The sequence below is a fragment of the Sparus aurata genome, chromosome 2 (assembly GCF_900880675.1).
Source record: "Sparus aurata chromosome 2, fSpaAur1.1, whole genome shotgun sequence".
NCBI lineage: Eukaryota > Metazoa > Chordata > Actinopteri > Spariformes > Sparidae > Sparus > Sparus aurata.
In genome coordinates this window covers 15,647,803-15,672,085 of record NC_044188.1, presented here as the reverse complement: position 1 = coordinate 15,672,085, position 24,283 = coordinate 15,647,803, and the positions used below count along the sequence as shown (strand labels likewise).

The window sequence follows — 24,283 nt, the reverse complement described above, 5'->3', positions numbered from 1 at the left end:
CCCTAGTATGCATGAGAACTCCACAAGCCACCCCAGAGACCACACCACTCACTGAAAAAGCAAGAACAGAGAGCGCTGCTGTTTTTCTTGATTTATAATTCATATCAAGTAGTTCTTGACCGTGTCTCTCTGTCTCTCTTGCCATCTCTTCCGTATCAGTATATCTCCGAGACAGATGAAGGAATTCGTTCCGCTAGGAGAGAGGAGAGGTTGAATCTGTTCTCACTGGACCCTGATACTCCTGTAAGTATAATGAACTTGATGCTGCAGTTTTAAAATCCAATCTTAATTGTAAAAATCTCTCAGTTCTCCTCATGTCAGGGTGTCTCTCTTAAATTTGATTTGATAAATATTAGGCCTTAAAAGTTGTTTGATAGTCTTAAATTCAAATTTGTCCAGTCTTAACTGCCACAACATAAATTGCTTTCATCAATTCTGATGTCACAAATCCGTAAGCCACTGAAACTAACACTTTCTTTTTATTCTATATTTAAGCTTACCAGACGGCAAAATGTAGATTAACCCAACTAACTCTAATTACGTTATGTGTTGTTGAAAAGATTGTGAATGTTTGATTCCTGTAGACACTAATTAATCCATGGTAAATTGAAATATAGCATATATCCAAGTAATAAACTGTGTTCCTCTAACTTCAGGTTCTGAGGAGCCCAAAAGCTGAGCATTCATCGGGTGAGAACGCAGTAGTGCGTCCGTTTGATGAGAAGCTGGGCAGAAGATTCATGATCACCTGCCGGTCGCTCAACCTCATGCTGCAGGGCTGCATCAACGAGAGTGAAACTGGACCGGTCACTAACGTGAGGATGGTTGCTCAAAATGTTAATTTTAGCGTCAATATGTCTCTGTGAAGTAAGAAGTAGGTATGATATTGTAATATAATAATAAAGTGCTTGTTGAGTTACTGACCGATCTGAATCTGCTCCGCCAGATTGAGCCCTTCTTTGTGTCGCTCGCTCTGCTGGATGTACGAGAAGGGAGAAAAGTGTCCGCAGACTTCCACGTGGACCTGAACCACGAGGCGGTGCGTCAGATGCTCGGCGGCTGCACCAACGGGACAGGTGGTCCGGGGACGGGGGTCGGAGTTCAGGAGAATGGCCTGTCCTCTCCTGCTGAGAAGAAGCCCGGAGACTGTTACCTCAGCCTGGACATGGATCACTGGCTGTGCTTTCCCAAACAGGTATGAGGATGTTCACTCCTGCAGTCTCCTTCAATCCCTCACTGTGGATTTACATGTTGAATGACTCTAATATATGTTTTTCCTAACAGGCCATTTTCTCTGTAACCAACCCCCACACGGACATAGTGATGGTGGCAAGAGTGGAGAAGGTGCTGATGGGAAATATTGCTTGTGGGACAGAACCTTACACCAAGAATACAGACTCCAGCAAGGTCAATAAGTTTCACTGGCATCATGCATTTTCAGTGCTCGACTGTTTGCCATCATTAACCAACAACACAGAAACCTCTCTCATTGTCTTGTGTCTTGAAACAAGTTGGAGCACGGCTCATGAAACACGCTCTTCGGGCATTTATTGCGAGGGAAATGGCTTAATCGACTTAAACAGTTTAATGCGCGACATTTACAAAATGGCTTTCCTGTAAGGCTGGAGTTTATCTTCATCACCGAATGCCCGTCCGGTCGGATAGTTTAGAAATTAGTTTTTTTTCCGAAATCCTATCCAACGCATTTCCTGGCTTCTCCCGCTGGCACTGCTCCACGTGGTTAAGTGAATCACCAGGCGTTCAACCTGCTGCCAGAGTTACTGTATTGAATAAGCTCTGATTCAGTCTGTCACAGTCAGCTAGAGTTTAGGGCTGATCACGTCCCACTGAGGTGTCCTCTAACATGTCCTTCTTGTCCATCTGCTTGTACAGACTGTTCAGAAGATTTTGAAATCCAACAAACAGTTCTGCAGCAAGCTGGGGAAGTACCGCATGCCGTTCGCCTGGTCCGTCAGGTCAGTGCCGGGTCGTCCAAGGATATTAAAATATATCTAACGTGCTGTTGTCTCATGATCTTACCTCTTTCTATCTATTTATCACAGGTCGGTGTTTAAGGACAACCACGGGGCCCTGGACAGAGAGTCACGTTTCTCGCCTCTCTTCAAACAGGAGAGCAACAAGATCTCCACAGATGACCTGATTAAGCTGGTGTCTGAGTACAGGAGGTGAGGCTTTACCTGTGAAGTAGGTCACATCTTCTCCAAGCTGAGATAAACATGTATAACAGCATTTTTTTTACATTGTGCAGGGCTGAGAAGACCAGCAAACTGCAGACTATTCCTGGGACGCTGGACATTGCGGTCGACTACATTCCATTGGAGCATCCTAGTATGTTTTTAGACCGTACATTCTCCTTTTTTCTACTTCTCAGTTCTGCCCTCTGCTCACACGCTCTCTTTTTATGTGCTTTCAGACTGCGTGACATCCTCTTATGTGCCGGTGAAGCCTTTTGAGGATCTAAGCAAACACCAGCCCACTGTGGAGGTGGAGGAGTTTGTCCAGGACTCCACCAAGTTCACACAGCCGCACCGCGTCTACAGGAACCACATCTACGTCTACCCGAAGCACCTCAAATATGACAGTCAGAAGAGTTTCGCCAAGGTATACCCCAGGAGTTTTACCAACAAAAGCGCAGTTTATGAGGAGCCTAACGATCCAAAATCACTAACTGTGCAGCTGTTTACAGAGTGTTCTCTTGTTTTTTTTAACATACTTCATATACTTTTATTATTCACTGTGTTCACGTGTTTGCGTGCTGACGATCATCAGTGTTACAATGCCGCTCTTGTTCGCAGGCTCGTAACCTCGCCGTCTACGTGGAGTTCCGCAGCTCGGACGAAGAAGTTGCCAAACCTTTAAAGGTAGCATGCCATCCAAAAGTTATGCTGATGGGACATTTATTGGCTTTTATATGACTCAGTTTTTCTCCAGTTAAACTTCATCTATCATGAGAAACTGGCCTTTTTTTCCGTAGTGCATCTACGGCAAGCCGGGAGGTCCAGTCTTCACCACAGCAGCCTGTGCCACTGTTCTGCATCACTCCCAGAACCCTGACTTCTACGATGAGGTAAAGGATTGAATGGATATAACAAGTTGTCACATAGATATTATTAGAACCTGGTCTTTAGCTTCAGCTGATCACAGATAATATAACCCATTTCACTCTATTGTGTCCCCAGGCAAAGATTGAGCTCCCTACTCAGCTTCATGAAAAGCACCACCTTCTTTTCTCCTTTTACCACGTCACCTGTGACATCAACGCCAAGACCAACGCCAAGAGGAAAGAGACCCTGGAGACCCCAGGTGAGTTGTGGTAGATCAGGAACCTACAGTAAAGTTATCTTGCAGCAAGTTGTTTTGTCCAACATTCAGCACTCTTGCGTTTTTGTTTTTTTTGTGCTCATGTGTGCCGCTTTTAGTCGGGTATTCTTGGCTGCCTCTCCTCAAAGAAGGTCGCCTGTCATCTCAAGAGTTCAGCATCCCCGTCTCCTGTAACCTGCCGCCTGGGTACCTGGGTATCAAGGAAGCCAGCAACACCAAGGTGAGAGGGAGGAAGGAAAGAGGAGGGGAAGAGAAGGGCACGGAGTACAGAAATATTCCAAATACTGCCGAACTACATGAATTTCCGAGAGAATAAGAATATTGAGCATTGCCGTCCTCTTTTCTTTCCAAAGAACGGAGCAGATGTGAAATGGGTCGATGGAGGAAAAGCTATCTTCAAAGTGTCCACCAATGTCGTCTCCACAGTATACACTCAGGTAAGAGCATCACTGAGCATTAAGGGAGTCTGGGGTCCTTTACAAGGAACTGTAAAATGGACCTCAAATGGACCATTAGACATCTCCCAACAAATCGAACAGAATGCAAAAGTTTTTAAACAAATGCAGGGTGAGGCCAGGGTGCACATTCAGCATTAGTGGATGGACTTCCTCTTATGTAGTGTGGTACATGAAACAAGGAAGTTTCTGTGGAGGATGTTTGGAGTGCTGCGCAGCGATCTCTTAATTGAGCTGGTGGGTGGTTTTCGTTTCCGTTGCAGTACTTTTATAAAAGACTGCGAGATTGATTTACAAAAGGCACTTAAAAGTTGCTTCGACCGACGAGTTTGTTCAAAGTTGAGTTCAAGTTCGACAGTTGGTTTTGCCTCATGAAAAGAAAGAAAGAAACATGAAATAATAGAATCAATGAAGACGCATGATCATTAGGACAGCAATAAAAAAAAGACAACTTAATGAAGACTGTCCTGGGACGGCAGGATGGAATAGAAATCGATTTTAAATAAATAAGCAAAGACTTTAACAAAGTGTGATGATGATGATCTGGTGTTATTTCACGCACTTTGCAAAACTGTAAACAATACCTGAATTGTTTGAGACTGAAGCACTCAATAAACTGTTGACTGAAGTTCACATTTCAGGATTAACCGCACCGTAAAAAGGAGCCGGTCCACTAATTCTTACAGCAGATGCTAACCGCTGATTCTCTCTGTGCCAGGACCCCCACCTGAACCGATTCTTCCAGCAGTGCCAGAAGAGAGAGCTGGACCTCTCGCTACCTCCTACCTCCAACTTCCTCAACTGCCTGAAGGTCAGAGAAAGACGCTCTGCATCCCCTCACTTTTCATCTATTGTGACTGAGACAAAACAAAAGAGACCTTTGACTACTAAACACGGCTGCGTTTTCCTCTGTATGGTTTCATATTCATTTCCACCCTTCTCCACCTCTTCCTCCTCCTACGCTCCTTTCCCACTCGTCTCCAGGGTCTTCTCAGCATGGAGAGAATCCCGGTGATCATCCGATTCCTGCCAGTGCTCTTCAACCAGCTGTTCAAGGTTCTGACTCAGAATGACAACGACGAGGTCACTACTGCCACCACCAGGTAGGCCCCGGTACTGCAACTGTCCACAACAGCTGGGTTCACATCAGGGTGGGGGATCTGTGGATTATTTTCTGTTTAGAAACACAATTTTCTTGTTGATTTGTAACTTTTTATTTTGGAGGGGGAAATGTTTCAACGTTCGACAGATGTTTTCTGTCATTATTTGGATACAAAGTCTTTAATAAATGAAACTGCCTGTCTTCCTGTCTGCAGAGTTCTGGTCCACATTGTTGCAAAGTGCCACGAAGAAAACCTGGATCACTACCTGCACTCCTATATTAAGGTGTGTGTGTGCACACTCAGGATCATTATATGATAATTTCAAAGGCTGGAATCTCCGACTGTTTAAATTCTGCAGAAATAACGGGGGGATTCGTGTGTTTGTGTGTGTGTTTTGGGCCAACACGAGCGTGGCTAGGGCTGCGTGCCCAGAACACAGTGCAAACACACGGAGAGAAGAAGAAGAAGAAGAAGAAAGGCTGATTGAGTACGAGTCAAACTAGGACATTGAGCCGGCTCGATCAGAAACACAGGGCACGTTTGTTTAGGGGGAAAAAAAAAAAATCTGCAAGAGAATTAGAGCAGAGAGCAGCAGAAACCACAAGACCTGTTTCATGTTGGCCACAGTGAGGGAAAAACTGCAGCGCTTTCGAGAGGTAGTGGCAGAGATGAATGGTGGGAGGTAAGAGAGAGAGGAAACGGGGGTTGCCATGGTAACAGATTGGCATGATGTTCGGTAGTAGTGGTGCCCAATTTAAACTGCTGAGTGTGTCTGTGTGCGAACATGTGTGTGCACAATGATGAGAGGAGAAAGAGAATGGGGGTTGAATTCATTGTAGCATGAAATGAGAAGTGCGCAGTTATGTTGTCTGAATCAAACCTCACACGTGTGTTTCAGATATTTCATTTTCCTTCTTATATATAAGCGCGTTTGTTAACATGCATCTGATGTGTTTTAGCGCATATTGGAGCTGAAACAGTTGACCGATGAGACAATGAATCACCCGGTTCACAGACAGTCTGTCCATTATTTTCCAAGATTCACCAGTTCCAGCCAACTAGTTGTGATGATCTGCCACGTTTCTCTGCTTTTTTGGTGGGAACTGATGGTCGGACATTTTAAGACATGAACTTAAGCAATAGGAAATTGTGACGGACGCTTTCCACAAATTTTGGGACATTTTAAAGACCAAGCAATATGTTAATTTCTCTAAAGATAATCAAAAGATTATGGGTATGGGATTAGGGGTATGGTTGGGGCTGAAGCTGCAGCTATCCATTATTTGCGCTTTCAATTAAGCTGCTCTCCAAAATGTTGAACAAATCTTGTGTCCATCTTAATATTCTAGAGCATGTCATTAAATTGCTATTCAAGAAACCATACAAAACCCCTAAATTATTCAATTCACTTCTGTATAAGACAATGAAAAGCATCACATTCTCTACGCTGAAAACCTGGAATAAAGACATTCTTCGGTGTTTGTTGCGACTTCAGTTTCTTTCAATCAGCTGATCAACTAGGCAGCTCTGGTTAGGACCATGAACTGGAACACACCTGGCATCTGAGTGGGGCCTGTGTTGCACGTAAATCACCCAAAATTGCCCGAATCCAAATGCCCAAAAGATCATTAAAACAAACTGCTTTAACTAAATACCTCTGACCTCCTTTTCCCTTCTCTCTGTGCAGTATGTGTTCAAGTCTGAGGCCCACGGCTTCAGGACCGTTCATGAGGAGCTGGCTAAGGGGATGACCTTTGACCTGAAGAGCAATGAGCAGGCAGCGGTCAGGAATGTCCTCAAGGTTTGTCTTCTTCCTCAACATATTTTTTTTAAACTGCTGTTTTAGAGGCTTCATTAATTCAATAATGCCTCTCAGGCCAGAGAGGAAAGTAAATCAGAATCAGAATCATGTGCCTCCTGGAGCTGATCAGCCAGATAAATATTGTAACAAGGTTGACCTTACTCTGACCTCTCCTGGTTTCAGTTCTCCTGGTTCTTCTTCGAGCTGATTGTCAAGTCCATGGCCCAACATTTGACGGACTCGGACAAGGCAAAGGTAAGTCGGCACACCAATCTTTCTCCTTTTCCTGAAAACATCGCATTTTTAAACCACTTGACCTGGGACAGCTGGGATCATGTCACACTGACTCTGTGTTCCTGCAGCTTCCGAGGCCCCAGCGTTTCCCCTCGTCCTACCAGAGCCGCGTGGAGACCCTGGTAGAGACGGTGTCCGAGCACATCTTCTGGAAGAACAAAGACCTGGCGGAAGAGACGCGCAGCGCCAACCTGGCTGTCGCGGCTTTTGTCAAGGTGGGAGCGAAACGTCTCAGGGTCTTTAAATTAAAATGTGAAAGACAAACAGCACTGATGCTTTGGGACTCAGTGTTAGAGCACATTTGAAGGGGAACATGCTGCACTATGAAGCTGGCTGTGTATTGTTCTGGGAAGGGATCAATACAAACTGTATAAACAGTCTGCAACTCAAAATTGCTTCCATTTACGATTGTTGCCTATTGATTCCTTCGTTCCGTCTGTGTTAAATGATCTGTCGCACTGTCTTTTTAGCGGATGTTGGGTCTGATATCTCTGTCTGTCTCTCTGCAGCGTTGCTTTACTCTCATGGACAGAGGCTTCACGTTCAAGCTGATTAGCAACTACATCAACATGATCACTGCCACTGACAGCAAGGTAAAGAAACACAGGCAAACGGGACTGATGAGTAAAGACAAATGAGGGATTGCAAATGACTTTATTTATCTTTTCTTTCGCGTCTGACAGGTCTTGTGCGAGCTGAAATTTGAATTCTTGAGAGAGGTGTGTAACCACGAGCACTACATCCCTCTCAGCCTGCCCTTACCCTCTGCTCGCATCACAGGTAGGAGCCCCCGAGTCGAACCCCGTGACTCCCGTGTACATGTGGTAACTCTCATACATCGAGTAGCTCTCACCCTCTCATTTGTCTATTAACACTGTGTCTGTCTTTCTCTGTCACCTCCTCTGACTGTTTGTCCATATCAGACCATGCATCCCCAGAGCCACAAAGTACTCATGGTAAATATGTTCAGTCATTTTTCTGTATTGTTGTATGTGCTACAGTGAGTGTGTGTGCGTGTGTGTGTGTGTGTGTGTGTGTGTGTGTGTGCGTGTGTGTGTGTGTGTGTGTGATGTTAATGGAATTCATGGAGAATTGGCTTGTCACATTATTTGCTTACTGTAACCAGATTTCTTATTTAGACGTGGATTAATTAACTCCCTGACGGAAGGCAAATATTGGCACGAGCGTCATTTAAATCACGTCAGTCCGCTTCCAATTTAAAGTCTTTTCACGCCGTCTCCCCTCAGTGTCGGTGCCCGAGTACAACCTGACCGGAGAGTTCTGCAGGAAGCACTTCCTGACTGGCCTGTTGCTACGGGAACTGGGGCTGGCGCTCCAGGACGAGCAGGACCTCAGACACCTCGCCTTGGCCACCCTGAAGACTCTCATGGCCAAGCACTCTCTGGATGCACGCTATGCCACCAAGGTAGCCGGAGCGCATGTTTACGCGGAGAGGGGGGGGGATTGGGAAAATAAAAAGCCATGAACAATGAGTCACTAGTTCACAGTAGAAATTCTTCCTATGTGACTCATGCAAACACGTACACACTGACATGGGATTGTTCGTAGCAGCTGCAGAGACGGCGTCTTAATGAATGCTGAGAACGGCCCAGATCAGAGCGAGCTAAACACGAGCAAAATACTGCCAACCACAACACGGCAGCGGGGCTGGAGTCAACAAAGCCCAAACCAAGTGTGTGCAGAGGCCAGACACAAGGCAGACCTGGGAAAAAAATCATGCATCGTAAAAAGAGCACGTTATTTTCCTTTTGGGATATATTAGGTATTATGTAGATACACTGAAAATGTATGGCCTACCCAAAGACTGTAGAGCTATAGACCATCAAATCATACAACACAACATTGATTAAGTAGTAATGAACTCTCCAGGGGCTCACTGCGAGTGGAGCATTACTTTCATAAGAAGGGGATTTTGTGGCTTTGCACTCATATTGAATACATCGTTCCTAGCTTAAATAATATCAAATATCAAAGAGCATGTTGATTTGTGGGGGTATTACAGAGTAATTTCACTGGCTATAGAATATGGACATTTTAAACTTTAAAACGTGTCATTGGCCACCTTTCCAGGAGAAGCAGGCAAGAATTGCATCTCTCTACCTGCCGCTGTACGGCCTGATCCTGGACAACATGCCTCGATTCTTCCTCAGGGATCTCTTCCCCATCTACTTCACCTCCAGTGACCAGGTAAGAGTCCAGATGTGTAGAAATTACATGTGAATGGTCTTGGCAGTCTTAATGATTCCATAACTGATAAATAATAGCCTGCATTATGAAACCAGAAGACTCAGTCCTCTCCCTTGTCCACCTCTACCAGGGCTCCCGAGACGACCTCAGTGTGGGTGGGGGGGTGGCTGGAGGGGTGATTCCTGTTACTCGCCATGGCAACTCCGTGGACGCCTCCTTTTCCAAAGAAGTCCTCAACTCCATCACAGGTAGCAACGTGTTTGATGTGCTTGCGAGCAGCGGTGTGTATCTATTCCTAGCATCTATATAAAAAATGTGTGAATGAGGACATTGATGCTTACACCCCATCTCCTCCCTCCCCACACCAGCCTTCTCATCTTTGGCAGTTGCCACGGGTAACCAGGCCGACTCTCGCGGTTCTCTGATCAGTGTGGACTCTAACCCGAGCAACAGTGACAGGAACAGTGAGAAGATGGACGGATGTGAGAAGGTGAGAAAAGAAAAGGGAAAGACAGCTGTCGCCAGCGTGTTACATACATCCCATACGGTCTTCATCTAGTTTTTTTTTTTTTTTTTATCAACACATTTCTTTCTTTGGGTGACTATATTACATATTTCAATTATTCCTTATACTGAGCACTGTGAACTGTTGCACATTCCTGCACGAAACTGTACAGCTTCTACCATTGTTGTCCATGACCATGTTATCAAAGTCTCAATTACAAAACACAGTATCAAAGTTTTCTATTCATTGGTCTTGGAGTGAAACATTTGCTCTTAATCTTTCTTTATATATTTTTTTACTTAATTAGCTTATTGTTAAGCACCGACACACAAGACAAATTCCTTGTATATGAAAACATGCGTGGTTCTGGTAGACGAGCAGCAGGCAGATCTGTCGAAAGAACTTAGTTTGGATACATTCCTTACGTGATCTTTTGGGATATGAACATGCATCTTTTTAAACGGAGTCATTCATAATAGATTCTACATTTTATATGAATTTCTGACAGAGGAGTACGCAGAAAAACAGACAGAAATATAATCAGCGCATTGCTCTAATACTCACGAAAGAAATACTGAAGTTGGGCCATGCTGATGGTCGGGAGGTAATCATGGGACTGCAGTGTTTAAGTCCAACCTCAGACCTTTGTTGCCAAAAGCAGGCCAAAAATTCTTTAAAGATAAATTACCAAGTTCCTCCAACTTCACCCACCACTAACACCACCCTTATGGTAACTAAGAAGGTCTCTGAATGTTTGAAGAGTAAATTACATTTCTCTTATTTCATCAATAAAGAACATTTTACTCCCTGACATGAAGGTTTTAAATGATGTTTCCAAACCTCCACATCCCCTGTTGACAAACTTTGGCAGGGGGATTTCTGAAATCTTTCTTCGTGACATAAATGTTGACATAAAAGCGGTGAAATTGAATCTGAAAATGGCACATCAGCTTGTAAAATACCCCATTATACCTAACGTTCCCTCCAGGTTGCCCAAACCCACAGATTCACATAAAATCCTAACCCCGATAATCACAGTATGTCGCTGAGTGTATTTCTGTCCGGTTGTTTCTCCCTCAGTTTGCTCGGCCGCAGTCCCTCATAGGCTATGGCTCTCGTTGTGACAAGCTGGACCAGGCGGAGACCCGCAGTCTCCTCATGTGCTTTTTGCACATCATGAAAACCATATCTGAGGGTAAGACATGACATTTTATAGATTTCACGCAGTGCTTATGGGTTATGATATTACTATTATACTACATGTCTGGGTTTCTCATAGAATGGACCGACAAAGGCCCAGAATATCTAGACAATAGATGTCTGTTTAACTTTTCCGTTATGGGACCAAGTATGTCTGCACTTTCTCAGTTTTAAAACACTAATGATAGGTAACAGTTTGAATCGGGCCTCCTGGTCGTTGGCACTTGGCTGCCCCTCCAGAAATCTGCCATGCGTGTGTGACATGATTTGTTTCCCGTTTCCAGATGTGCTGGTGTCCTACTGGCACCGGGCCATTCATCAGGAGATCTCAGACTTCTTCAACATCCTGGAGTAAGTGCTCTTCTTTCCTCACTTTAGTAAAGTGTTGGCATGACTCCTTTTTCGGCTGATTAGGCTGAGAAAAAAAAAAAACAACACATTGAGACGTGTATCCAGAAATGAACAGATGAAAGTAATGACACAGCAAGAGAGAAAGGGGAGAAAAACAGACTGTAATGCCAATGATGGCTTCATATCCACTGAACAGTGCTGTTAATTAACTGTCAACATCGAGACTGAAATGTTGCAGCTCACTGTGATCACATGCATTCCATTTATCCTCTGTTGTTAACTTTTCAAAACATATTAACACAAGCAAACCTCCACCCGTCACCCAAGATGCTTTTGCATTTCCCTGTTTCTCCAGGCTGTGTCTTCAGCACTTCAGGTTCCTCGGAAAACGCCACATAGCCAGGTGAGCCGCTGCGGGTCTAATTCAGATGCATTTATTGTTTTATGCTGCAGATGTGGAAACAGCTAATTAACTCAACATACATGCTGCAGCCAGAAGGTCCTATCACCCCGCTCACTCACACACACACACCAACTGATACATAATTCATATAATCATGCGCACACATGGATGCACACATGCAGCCACGCAGACGCATTATGTGCAAACACACACAAATAACTGATCCGGGCACAGTCAGGCAGAAATACTAATATGTGCTCTGTATGCGTGTGCACACCCAGGGATGAGCTTCAAGAGGGGAAGAGGTAAAGGGGGGAAGAAAAGGAAGCGAGGGGGAGGTGAAACTCCTGGATCTGGTTGTTGAGAGAAAAGCTCTGCTGGATATTGTACTGTAGTAGTTGGCAGGCACAGGATGGGGGTTGTTATCATGTGTGTGTGTGTGTGTGTGCTCATACTGGAGCTGAGCCATTGGCACCGCTCAACTCCTCCATCTTCTGGTTCCTCCCAGCTAATTAAATTAGCCCTCTTTTTCCTTTCAGCAATAAGATGCTGAGATGTAAGCCAACAAAAGGCTGGGAGAACACACTGCTATACTGTGCGCGCAGGCATCAACAGAATAAAGATAGCTGAAAGCCTTCGCTAGTGCTCTCAGACATAGTTGAGCTCGTCTGGGGCTGCTAGCTACTTAACATTCGTCTGTAATACCAGGCCATGGGGGATTCACAGTCTTACGCCTGTGTTTGTCTCAGTGTCTCTCTCTGTTAGCTCTTTGATGCCTGGCTGAGTCAGTGTGGGCACCCATTGAAGTTCAGGAGCAATGAATTATACTAGCAGTGTGTAGCCAGACAGCATGATAGGGAGACAGTCAGACAGTCAGACAACAATTCAGTCTTTAAGGCCAATACGTAAAAACTGGTAACCTGGTTCACACAAGGTCACTCCAAACAGACAGACAGAGGGCAGCATATCAAACACCGCCATAACTGCAGCTGCTGTTGGCTCAGTTAGCTTAGTTAGCCGTGCAACTAGCAGTATAGCCTGGGAGCTCAGAGTAGTACTACGAGACAGCTAGCCTGAAATAAGATCTGTGGTCACCACAAGCTTAAGGTATTTACGTGTATTGTTCTTTGACATAAGATATATTGTTAAATGTCCCACAGTTTTTTTTATTATATTAATAAATTAATAAGTAAATTATTACTTTATAGAATTATAAAGTGCTTACGTGTCATCATGCCTAACAGAGAGGACTCATCTACTCTCTAGTCCATCTTTACTGTCCAACTTTGCTAGCAATCTAATCAATTCATTATACTCTAACTTTACAACTTGTAGATTGATCATTTTATAGAAAACGTGTATTGTAATTGTGAAGTACGACACTAACTGGTGATGGCTTAAGTCATGGGACTGTCTGTTTATAGCGTAACATTAGCTTTTTACTTCTACCTATTTAATTTATGCTTCAAAAATCACAAAAAGTGGTGTTTATCTGTGAAGATTATCTTTCTGAGCAAAACATGCAAGTATCATAAACTTCTGTTTGCCAAAGATTTCATTTTTGCAGACCAATTAAAAATCTAATTCAAAGATCCCATTGGCTTTTTGTCAAGGGAAACCGGGGCGATGCAAACTTCCGGATTAGCCTCAAAAAATGGATCATCCCTGCAGCACTCTATATGTGGAAGTGGTTTGATCGTGTTTTATTGACAGCAGTCTGGCAACATAGGCAAACAACAACACAGCGGTCATCACTTTGCAAATGTTGCTAAACCATGACTGGTGTGTCAATCAATGTACATGACTTCACCACTTTACACTGTAAGAAGTGAACAGACAAACAGAAAATTGGTTGGTCCAAATTTAGCAGAAAATGGTGTGTTCTTGTCGGGTACGAACGCTCATGGATCACTGGTACGAAGCTAATTGAGAAAACAGCTTGTCATGGCCTTTAAGTTAGCAAAAGATGCTATTAGTTGCAGTTAGAAATGGTTTGTGTGTCGTGCAGTGAGCCTTATCTACTTATTGTATAAGTCACATTTTAGACTTTAGCCAAGATGTGACACACTCATGCACATGCACAATACACACCACATGACACAAACAAGTATGTGTGATATTTTCTATGTTCGACCTTGCTGTTGTAGCCTTTCCACCACAGCGCATGGCTCACGCCCTCCCCCCTCTCTGCATGCCGCTGCTGTTAATGGATTGTCAGTGTGGCTGCACGTTATTGATGTTCTGTTGCATCCAGTAACCCCTCGTGTATTGACATTAATGCTACTGTATGTTAGTTATATTCCCATCTTCTAACACATTTCCCTCGTTGATGTTGCGTGTTGACCTTGTTGCCCTCTGTCCTCACGCCCAGCTGGACTCCTCCACCTGCTGCTTGGCTTGATTGAGTTCTGTTAATGGGCTCTGATGCTGCTGTGTCGATTGACTTGCACAGCAGTCACGTCCTCTTTGTTTTGGCTGGCCGAAAGCCGCGTTTGCTTTGTGTACATCGGTATTCGCGAAAGCTTCATTTGAGCAGTGTAAGAACGTGATATGTTCAACATCTGTTTGTTGAAATCTGACTTGTTCTGCAGCTTAGCTGCCCATTGGTTTCATCACATCCATACATCTTAATCTCCTCGCTGTCCACTGTTTAACATTAATGCTAACCTCCACTCACCACTAACACTCTACCAAGAGTTGATTTACTCTATATTATACTAATGGCAAACTAAAACCACTGACTACTGCCACGCCACTAACCTTTCCATCCGGCTGACCTCCCTCTCTACACGAGATGTTTGATCTTCCTCTCTGAGCCGCTCTCACCACACCAAGGTCAAATTGGAACTCCTGTATGCTTTTAGCATTTAGCCTTACACAAACACAATGTGACCTTGTTGCTATAAATCTGCTAGAGGGCCACAAAAACAGTGCTTTATGATTGCAAAGTGTTTACATTTACACTCTGAGGCTATTATTTATTGATTGCAGGCGTGCTTGCGCAGCTATTACATGCCACACCTAGTTAATGTAACTGACTAATGATGACAATGATGGTCACTAACCAATGATGGTCTCGACTAAACTAACTAATGTTAGCTTTGCTGTGATTGGCTCGTGAACAGGAAGCTAGCAGCGGCACTAAAGCTGGCCCAGTCAACCCAGGCCAATGGCACCCTGAAGGGCTCTAACCACCCCTCCCAGTCCTCTCAACCCTCAAGCCTCTTCCCGCAATGGTAATCACCCTCCACCAGGAAAACACCTCAGCCACGATGGCTGAGTTCAGCTCTTGTACAGATACTGAGTCTGTGGTTGAAGAAACTGTGAAACTCAAAGGAAAAGTTCACCCACAAGTGATAAATTAGTCATTCTCTTCTCCTCCCCATGCTGATGGAAAGTCCACAAAACATTTCTGGAGCTTCACAGCAAAACAGCATTGCGCCATTCCTCTAAATAACAGAAGCAGATGGGGAAAATACCTAAATTGGCTCAGTTACATCTTGTCCGACATAATCCAAGTCTCCAGAAGCCCCGAGATCCCATATTGATTTGAAAAGACATTATTTGTGTTGTAGCTTTTGAATCTACTTTAGACTGGGTGCATGCTTACCCTTTCAGTGTAGCAGCTAAAATGAAAATTTCAGCATAAAAGGGGTGTCAATAATGTCTTTTCAAATCAATTTGGGATCTTGGATTTTCTTGGGACTTCGATTATGCTTGTTTTAAAAGAAGTCTCCATCTACTTCAGTTGTTTAGAAGGATGCTGCGGCGCTGTTCTGCAGTGTGGCACCAGAAATGTTTTGTGGATTACAAAACTTCACCTCTCCATCTCCATCAGCATTGACGGTGTGTAGATCACGACCGATTTTTCATTTTTGGGTGAAATTATCCTTCAATGCTAAATGCTAATAGCCACAACTCCACATTATTTGAATACAACCTGCAACAATGTGAACACCTGGATTTAGACGAACACATCCTTGTCCTCTTTGTTCATTTTTGATGTGACCACTGTGTGTTCCTGTGTGGTAGACTGTGACTGTGTTCTCAGCATGACCCTCCTCATACCTGCAGTGTTTTGTGTGATTTGCCAGCCTCTGTCTCTGTACTCCCATGTGTTAACAGACTCCCAATAACACCATGCCCCTGAGAGATGGACACCCTGTATTGTATATTTACCTGACAGCTAAAATGTGCAACATCTCTAGAGATGTATTGGCCTAGACCTGACACTAGGTTTAGTTTTACACCTGCTGCATTGTAGTTTAAACAAGTATTAAACAATAATAATAATACTCGATACCGGATGCTGATTCCTGCTGTTGCCTCCCAGGATGGCATCTGGAGGGGAAGGTCACAGACATGCTCGCTCCCAAACCATGCCCATCATCAGGGGCAAGAATGCTCTCACCAACCCCAAGCTGCTGCAGATGATGGAGACAGGTAACGCACACACACACACACACAACACACACACACAAAAACAAACACATTTACTGAGTTTGTTTTGAAACTCTTTTTTTATTCTGATTCTGATTGTGTTTCCAGACGGTAATATTCAGGATGGGGACACACTGAGTCCGACAGACATCGAGGCAAACCTGTCCACTGAGGTTTCCCTCACTGTGCTGGATGTGCTGGAGCTCTTTGTTCACCATCACAAGGTCTGTGCTTCCTTCATTAGCTGCAGCTACACTTTTGTGCGTGTCATCGATTCTGTGTTATTTAGGGAAATCTATTTTAGTTTATGTTATCTGCTGCTGTGCATGATATATTGTATGCTTCTGACATTTGAATATTACAATATATTTTATGAATATAATTATGTTCAGTTTTGCAATATGGGAATTAAATGTAAATGCAATAAAACATACATTTCAATGTATGGATTCAGAAATTCTCTCCTAAAATCAAACAATACAGTCACATATTGGCTTTGGAGCTTTTTAAAATCATATTTAAATCATATTTTTGTTTTTGCTCCTTGATAAAAATACAACTATCAGCATGTTTCATATGCAAAAAACAAATATATAAACTTTTTTGTCCAAAGGAAATATATGCATTTGTGCACCCTGCAGATTGAGTTGCTATTTGATCATGCACACATTTTCTGTACACGCTAAAGCTCTACTGCCACCTGGTGGCTAGAATAATCTCTGTTTTAATAAACTGTGTAGTCCGAGCAACCTTTACAAGGAAAAGGTTGCCTGTTAAAACTTTGATATTGAAATATGTTTCCTGTCTTTTTCTTCTTTTATACATCCGTTCAGAAGCAGCTGTTGCTGGATGAAGGACAAAACGTTTTGATGAAGAAGGTGCTGGACACCTACTTGCTCTTCTTTCAGATCAACCAATCAACCACCACTCTGCGGCACGTCTTTGCGTCACTCAGGCTCTTTGTACAAAAGGTCTGGCAAACTTCACGTACACCTGTAACATCTAAGTGAAGATAGTTTCTTCTTCTTTCTCATGTGTGGTTTCATCTTCTTGTCTCTTCCTCTAGTTCCCCAATGCATTCTTCCAGGGTAAGGCTGACTTGTGCGGCTGTCTTTGCTACGAGATCCTCAAGTGCTGTAACCATCGTTCCAGCTCCACCCAGACGGAGGCAGCTGCACTGCTGTACTTTTTCATGAGGAAAAACTTTGAGTTCACAAAGGGCAAGTCGATAGTCCGCTCACATCTGCAGGTCAGTGTGGTTCAAAATATAATTTCAGCATTGTGTGTTTTGTGAGTTATGACCTCCGTGACTCACACTCCTCTTTCTACTTCAGGTTATTAAGGCAGTGAGCCAGTTGATAGCAGATGCTGGCATCGGAGGCTCGAGATTTCAGCAGTCTCTTGCTATCATCAATAACTTCGCCAACGGAGATGCACCACTCAAGGTATATCACAGCTCTATTATCCATAATTATGATGCACGGTGGTGTTTCATTCTTACTTTCTGACTTGAAATAACCACACATTTTCCCACAGAGCACTCCGTTCCCTGCTGAGGTGAAGGACCTGACTAAACGGATCAGGACGGTTCTAATGGCCACGGCACAAATGAAGGAGCATGAGAAGGATCCAGAGATGCTTGTGGATCTTCAGTACAGTCTGGCCAACTCGTACGCCAGCACCCCCGAGCTTCGACGCACCTGGCTGGAGAGCATGGCGAAGGTTCACGTCCGCAACGGCGATCTCTCAGAGGTAACACATCTTTTAAAAAACTTCTCAGGATGCTGTTACTTCAGGATGATGGTTGGTAACTTGTCTGACTTTCCCTCAGGCTGCCATGTGCTACATCCACATCTCGGCCCTGATTGCAGAATCGCTGAAGAGAAGAGGTGAGTGCGCGCACGCAGCTGCCCCAACTTTACTTTTTGCAGCATGGTTTGTGCGTTCACGCCTATGCGCAAATCTTTGTGCATATGCAGGGCTATGGCATCGCATCTTTGCAGACATGGTGACTTCTAACCACAATGTCTGATCACAGCCTGCAAACATCTCTTTTTCTCTCTGCTAACACGATCATTGCAACTCTCAGTCCGATGTTTATGCCTGACAGCGAGCACACTGCACTGGGGACTTCAGTTTGTTGAAGATTCATTAGGGAACTCATGCAGCATTCCCACTCATGACTTCCAGTAATTCTGTGCTTCATGTTCCTCTATCTGCGAATCAGTTTGTGTGCATGCTACCTTGTTTGGACCACAGCATGTACTGTATCTCATTGTTGCTCTGCGTGGCTGACAACCCTTTCGCATGCACTTCACGCACTGAGCCTGCGTGCCGATAGCTAGCATAGCATGCCAGCAGCTCGGCTGATTTCCTGAGCCTTTCCGTGTCCTTGCAAACGCAAGTGGACGTGATGTTTGTAAACCTCCTCCTCCTCCTCCGCTCCTACCAAACAGGCTACTGGAGAGCTGACAAGGCCAGGATGTCCAGTGTGTCCCCTGAAGAAAGCCCTGTCTATAACTGTAGCTCCTTACTAACTACCTCCCGAGATGCAGACAGTGAGTGTGTGCGCCTGGGGCCTGCTGGGTGGTGGGGGTTGGGGGGCGTTGGGAGTTCAGAACGTAGTAATGGGGAGAGAAGGTACTGTGGGAGACAGTGGACGTACACTGATCTGTTGAGATTTACAGGTGGACATGTTTTTGTATTAAAGGGACATCAGTTTTCACATCTTAACCACTCCAGCGATGGATAAGGTTTTCTACGCTGTGCAGTTAAATGATTTGAGGACCACTGTTCTTGCCTTAACGATATGAGACTGTGTCAGGTTATCTTACTTTATTTTTTATTTTTACTGTCACTGTTTGACCCTCACTGTTCACTCAAGTCTCACTGGATGAAATGTTCGGTGTCAATGAGATCTGATATGAAGCAAGCTCACGTCTGATGTTTTGTCAATACTTCTTGTGTATTGATACAAGAATGCATATTATGCACCTGTATGATTGAAAAGCAAAACATTAACGCCAGCATTGATGTGTGACCTTTTATGAGAAGTGTAAGTCTTTTGAATTACTTGCCCCTAAAGTTGCTTTCACTTGTCTGCGACCCCAGCGTCCTTCTCCATGGGCTGGGCAGCGTTTATGTGCATCAGCCCGAATGTAAAAGAGGAAGGTGCCATGAAGGAAGACACTGGTACACAAGACACCCCCTACACAGAGGTCAGTGTTAGCATTTAGTCCTGAACAAAACCTTAAAGGGACAGTTCACCCTAAAATTAAAAAAATGTGTATTTTCCCACTTACCTGTGGTCTATATCCATCTTGGATTATTCAACAATAATGATAATAATAATAATGATGATGATAATGTGTTTCCCTTTTCTCTGTAACATGCTTGTTGATCTCTCTGTGCTGTGTAGGACACCCTGGTGGAGCAGCTGGAGCTGTGCGTGGACTATCTGTGGAAGTCAGAGAGACACGAGCTCATCGCTGACATCAACAAACCTGTGATCGCCGTCTTTGAAAAGAGGCGGGATTTTAAGGTGACCGTTAAGACTTTTTCCACACCGAATGGCTTGTGTGTGTGTGTAGTGTATTGAGGTTAAAGTAACCATATGTGTGTGTTTGTGTGTGCCCACAGAGGCTGTCAGAGCTGTACTACGACATCCATCGCTCCTATCTCAAGGTGACTGAGGTGGTGAACTCAGAAAAGCGGCTTTTTGGTCGCTACTATCGTGTGGCTTTCTACGGACAGGTGAGCAACAGGTCATCGCTGCGGACAGTACACACACATGTACACATACACCCTCAATGGTCTTTAAAGGGAAAATAAAACAGTAACTAAAACTCTGCTGCTGACAGATTTCACAGACAGAACGTGTTACCAAACATCCCTGTACATATTGCCTTACTGCTAGCCCAAGAAAACTATGACTAAGCAAGCACATATCCCACTCCACAACCCGTAATTTTTCCTTTACTTTGGGACTAAACAGAAACACATTCTTAAATAGGAAACAGTTTCTGCAAAGAAACTTTGCTCTTTTGTTTTCCAAATTTTTCCTCAATCAAAAGCTGCAGAAGTCAAGGCCAAGATCTCAATACCTCTGCAAAGAAAGCCAAAACTATGGCTTGAAGCTTGTAGTTGGGTGAACTTACTCTTTAGAAACGCTAAAAACATATTTATTATAACGGGTGACTTGTTCCCTGGTTTATCTTTGAGTCCCTGAAATATCCACGGAGAGGTATTCTGCGGTTTGGCTTGTTTATTTTAAGAAACTGGATCCTTGACACATTTTCCTGTTTGTTAATGAGAGGATAATAATTCTGTGAGGTGAAGAAAGAGTTTTAAAAGTTGATAAGGAGAATATTAAGACGCTTTTTGTCAGTGAGGCTTGGAGATGGAAAGATAAGCAGACCAGATTTTCTTTTCCTTCTCTGAGTCAGTGTCCTTAATTTCTCTGTCTGCTCTTTTCTTCCTTTTTTTAAATTATATTCTATATCAAGATTGCGGTAAGTTTTGTAAGTCTTTAATTTTTTTTTCCATTTTCCTCAGAGCTAACCACTTTTGCCTCTCTTCCCCTTCTACCACTATTAACACCTGCTGCTCTCACTCTTCGAGGGGTTTGTGTCAAGCTTGCCGTGGTCCATTTTACCTCCCAATAATCTCTGACGATAAAGTTGTTTCCTCCCTACACATTAAGAACAGCTGGTGTCAAACTGGACAGGAAGACGCTACTTAATAAAACCTCATTCACCTTTGACATTTGACTCCAAAGGTGTTTTTAAAAATGACCTCTGAACTCTCCCATCCAGAACCTAACACTGGCACCCTGTTAGGGCTGAGTTGTTCTAATACATGTGATGGCCTGTGTGTACAAGAAACCACCAGGGGGTGACGTAAAATCAGACTGATCAGACCGACACCTACTGTAGGCACTGTCAGGCTTTGCTGATTAGTGTGTGAATTTGTATGTGTGTGTGTGTGTGTGTGTGTGTGTGTGTGTGTGTGTGTGTGTGTGTGTGTTGGTTGTAGGGTTTCTTTGAGGAGGAGGAGAGCAAAGAGTTCATCTACAAAGAGCCGAAGTTGACGGGGCTGTCGGAAATCTCCCAGAGGTTACTCAAGCTCTACTCGGACAAGTTTGGAGCTGATAACGTCAAGATGATCCAGGACTCCAACAAGGTAACTGACAAGACTTTGGCCAAGAGTTTAAGTTATTTTTTAAGACATAAAAAGAAAAACGCCAGCTAATATTTTGCTTGCTTGTAATCCTTTAAAAACAGGTGAATCCTAAAGACCTGGACCCAAAGTTTGCCTACATCCAGGTGACGTATGTGCTGCCCTTCTTTGATGAGAAAGAACAACAGGACAAGAGGACAGATTTTGAGAGGCATCACAACATCAACCGCTTTGTGTTCGAGACGCCGTTCACCCTGTCAGGGAAGAAACACGGAGACGTGGAGGAGCAGTGCAAGAGACGCACCATCCTGACCAGTGAGTGTTTGCTTCTGTTCTTACATCAGACTGGAAGGGAGCTAGCAAAGTTTGTCTGACCGGTTGCTGGTTCAATTCTCTCTCCTCAGCGAGTTCCAGCTTCCCCTACCTAAAGAAGCGCATCCAGGTGGTGGAGCAGCAGAGCACGGAGATGAACCCGATCGAGGTAGCCATTGACGAGATGTCACGCAAAGTCTCAGAGCTCAACCAGCTCTGCAACATGGAGGAGGTGGACATGATCCGGCTGCAGCTGAAACTGCAGGGCAGCGTCAGTGTCAAGGTGGGGTTTAAATACAGATTTTTTTTTGGGGGGGGGATTTTTGATCCTGTGTTTTGTCTGACCGGATCTTCCTCTTCCAGGTGAATGCAGGGCCAATGGCTTATGCCAGGGCGTTCTTAGAGGAGAAGAACGCCAAGAAATACCCGGACAACCAGGTCAAACTGCTCAAGGAGATCTTCAGGTAGGATTAGATGGACAAGTCAGCGCAAGGTTTTTAGTCCACAGCATTGCACAGAGGGTATTACAGCTGCAACGATTATTTGATTAAATTAATCGCCAACTATTTTGATAATGAATTCATGGATTTGAGTAGCTTTTAAAGTAAAATCATCAAAATCCTCTCCAGCTTAGTGAATGTGAATGTTTTACTGTTTTAGCGTTATAGGTTTTGCCTTTTTGAAAACAATCCTCACATGAACCACTCGATGGCGATCCACGGCATTAACAACCAGCACTGCTTTGTCTGCCCACCCCTGCAGGCAGTTTGCAGAAGCCTGTGGTCAGGCGTTGGATGTGAACGAGCGTCTGATCAAGGAGGACCAGCTGGAGTACCAGGAGGAGATGAGAGCTCACTACCGGGACATGCTGACCGAGCTGTCCGGCATCATGAACGAACAGGTCTCACTATGCAATGACCAATAAGCGTCCAGATTTGTGTCGTTACCACACTGTTGCTTTCGTTCCTGTTCACTGCATCTTCTTCCCCTTCGCATTGTTTTACAAAGCATTTTTTTCATGGTCATCAGTTTCTGTTACTGCGTCATTCTTCCTCTCTCTTTGTTTTTGAACTTTTCCTCTCATTACAGCTACAAAAGCGTGTTCTCGCTGCCAGTACATCATCTCTCTCTAACAGCTCTCTGTCCACTCTTTCTAAGACTGGTATGTCATGTCATCAGATTCCCTCATGAACGACATCATGTCACATTGCTGCTTGCTTTTTCTCATCTCACTCTATCCAAACCTGCTAGTCTTGACACTTGCCTCCTTTGGAATCTTTACTGTTCCAATGCAATTCTTTTTTTATTCTTGCTCTTGTCCAGATTCCTCACACAAGACAACCAGGAACGGAGCGGCACAGCGCCTACTGAACGGCCAGTAGACTCACAGGAAAGTCTTTGTGCCGGGGAAAGGACATTTTTTTCCTCATTAAGAATGGCTTTGAGGTGCCAGTTTGAGCCTCAGCGCGGCTCATTTGCTTGTTTCTGACTGTAGTTGTTTCCTGCTGCAGGGCGCAGCAGGGTAGTGGAAATGTGACTGATGGCGAGTGTAGAGAAAACAAGGGAAGAAGAAGAAGAAGTGTGTAGACTGTGGTCGTGATAGTCTGTAGTCCTGTCGTTGAGAACTATCTGCAGTAGAGGCCAGGCTGCTGGACTGTTAGCTACTGTTTGTTTTGGTTTTAGAGACTCGGTCCATGTGACAAATGGATCCCCACCCCCCCTTTCCCCCGCCCTGCCAACTGATTCATCAGCTTACATACTGACAGACACAAACACACACAGTGCATATGTTTCACACACACGTGAACCAACACACAAACCACACGACATGCGCCTTCTCTCAACAACCCCGTCCCTTTAGAGAACAGTGACCTTACTGAGCTCGAGGTGCGTTCAGCTGTGTGTGTGTAGAAAAAAAAACAGCTTTCTGGTGCATTTTGATGACAATTTTTACATTTTTTCCGTGGAATATCATTGTACGTCAAACTTCGAGAAGACTAATGTGAAAAAAAAGAAAAAGATTTGGATTACAGGTCTTTGAATAACGACGCATCTGAAAAGCTGAACGCACCTCCAGTTCCTGTCTGAATGTAGAGCAGCTCCACATAGCTACTTTGTATCCTTGCTAACGTTCTGGAAAATATCAGCTTGCCGATTTTCAAACGGAAACAAAAAAAATATGTTTTGTAACATTTTTATGATTGAAAATGCATTGTTACTGTCATTATTTCCTGTACTGTTTTGAATTGTAAATAAGAAATATTAATATTTAAAATGTTTGAAATGTTTCTTTTTATAAAATATACAATATATAAATATTTGTTTAGCTGAATTTAAAAAAAGAACAAAAACTAAAGTTTTATGTATAACATTTAAATAAAATTTTGTTTATGTCCAAACTTCATTTTGCTTTCACTTATTTCCTCATCCACTGTCTCTTCTTCTTCTGAGATGTTACACCTTACTTTCAGATGACATAGTTCATAGTTGAATGGGGTAAAATGAAATTGTGCCTTAGCTGCAGCTGTGCACAGCAGCCCCTCAAATTGTCTGTCTATTGACTGAGCTCAGCAGCAGCTAATTGTATATATCTGTGAGGTCCTTGGGTGTGAGGTGCACAATAGATGGAAATAGAAATGTGTAATGAGCAAAATCCAAAACAAAGAAACAAAGAAGAAAAACAGACCTCTA

The 24,283-nt window shown here is 43.8% G+C and overlaps 1 protein-coding gene across 14 annotated transcripts in view; it reads left to right on the top strand.

Annotated features, from left to right (window-relative positions):
- The window catches only part of dock10 (dedicator of cytokinesis 10), a 68,196-nt gene extending 44,435 nt beyond the window's left edge, over positions 1 to 23,761 (top strand). For 3 of the 14 annotated variants that reach the window (XM_030391428.1, XM_030391372.1, XM_030391438.1), the window contains exons 10-58: positions 160 to 243; positions 657 to 815; positions 947 to 1,195; positions 1,285 to 1,407; positions 1,894 to 1,976; positions 2,064 to 2,186; positions 2,270 to 2,349; positions 2,435 to 2,622; positions 2,817 to 2,882; positions 2,996 to 3,088; positions 3,201 to 3,324; positions 3,441 to 3,562; positions 3,696 to 3,779; positions 4,516 to 4,608; positions 4,782 to 4,900; positions 5,114 to 5,183; positions 6,588 to 6,701; positions 6,885 to 6,956; positions 7,064 to 7,210; positions 7,505 to 7,588; positions 7,679 to 7,775; positions 7,919 to 7,951; positions 8,243 to 8,421; positions 9,087 to 9,203; positions 9,334 to 9,484; positions 9,572 to 9,693; positions 10,789 to 10,903; positions 11,193 to 11,259; positions 11,615 to 11,662; positions 14,788 to 14,898; positions 15,996 to 16,105; positions 16,211 to 16,326; positions 16,936 to 17,073; positions 17,169 to 17,351; positions 17,437 to 17,547; positions 17,639 to 17,854; positions 17,934 to 17,991; positions 18,559 to 18,660; positions 19,214 to 19,320; positions 19,521 to 19,643; positions 19,742 to 19,855; positions 20,608 to 20,622; positions 21,137 to 21,283; positions 21,385 to 21,595; positions 21,685 to 21,875; positions 21,956 to 22,056; positions 22,355 to 22,493; positions 22,682 to 22,754; positions 22,916 to 23,761. In XM_030391428.1, coding sequence (XP_030247288.1) covers positions 160 to 243; positions 657 to 815; positions 947 to 1,195; positions 1,285 to 1,407; positions 1,894 to 1,976; positions 2,064 to 2,186; positions 2,270 to 2,349; positions 2,435 to 2,622; positions 2,817 to 2,882; positions 2,996 to 3,088; positions 3,201 to 3,324; positions 3,441 to 3,562; positions 3,696 to 3,779; positions 4,516 to 4,608; positions 4,782 to 4,900; positions 5,114 to 5,183; positions 6,588 to 6,701; positions 6,885 to 6,956; positions 7,064 to 7,210; positions 7,505 to 7,588; positions 7,679 to 7,775; positions 7,919 to 7,951; positions 8,243 to 8,421; positions 9,087 to 9,203; positions 9,334 to 9,484; positions 9,572 to 9,693; positions 10,789 to 10,903; positions 11,193 to 11,259; positions 11,615 to 11,662; positions 14,788 to 14,898; positions 15,996 to 16,105; positions 16,211 to 16,326; positions 16,936 to 17,073; positions 17,169 to 17,351; positions 17,437 to 17,547; positions 17,639 to 17,854; positions 17,934 to 17,991; positions 18,559 to 18,660; positions 19,214 to 19,320; positions 19,521 to 19,643; positions 19,742 to 19,855; positions 20,608 to 20,622; positions 21,137 to 21,283; positions 21,385 to 21,595; positions 21,685 to 21,875; positions 21,956 to 22,056; positions 22,355 to 22,493; positions 22,682 to 22,754; positions 22,916 to 22,974 — 5,631 coding nt within the window. In that variant the 3' untranslated portion in view covers positions 22,975 to 23,761. The remainder of the gene's footprint in view (positions 1 to 159; positions 244 to 656; positions 816 to 946; positions 1,196 to 1,284; positions 1,408 to 1,893; positions 1,977 to 2,063; positions 2,187 to 2,269; positions 2,350 to 2,434; positions 2,623 to 2,816; positions 2,883 to 2,995; positions 3,089 to 3,200; positions 3,325 to 3,440; positions 3,563 to 3,695; positions 3,780 to 4,515; positions 4,609 to 4,781; positions 4,901 to 5,113; positions 5,184 to 6,587; positions 6,702 to 6,884; positions 6,957 to 7,063; positions 7,211 to 7,504; positions 7,589 to 7,678; positions 7,776 to 7,918; positions 7,952 to 8,242; positions 8,422 to 9,086; positions 9,204 to 9,333; positions 9,485 to 9,571; positions 9,694 to 10,788; positions 10,904 to 11,192; positions 11,260 to 11,614; positions 11,663 to 14,787; positions 14,899 to 15,995; positions 16,106 to 16,210; positions 16,327 to 16,935; positions 17,074 to 17,168; positions 17,352 to 17,436; positions 17,548 to 17,638; positions 17,855 to 17,933; positions 17,992 to 18,558; positions 18,661 to 19,213; positions 19,321 to 19,520; positions 19,644 to 19,741; positions 19,856 to 20,607; positions 20,623 to 21,136; positions 21,284 to 21,384; positions 21,596 to 21,684; positions 21,876 to 21,955; positions 22,057 to 22,354; positions 22,494 to 22,681; positions 22,755 to 22,915) is intronic. The other 11 variants (XM_030391381.1, XM_030391398.1, XM_030391418.1 and 8 more) reach the window with 11 other exon arrangements.
- Positions 23,762 to 24,283: the final 522 nt, after the last annotated feature.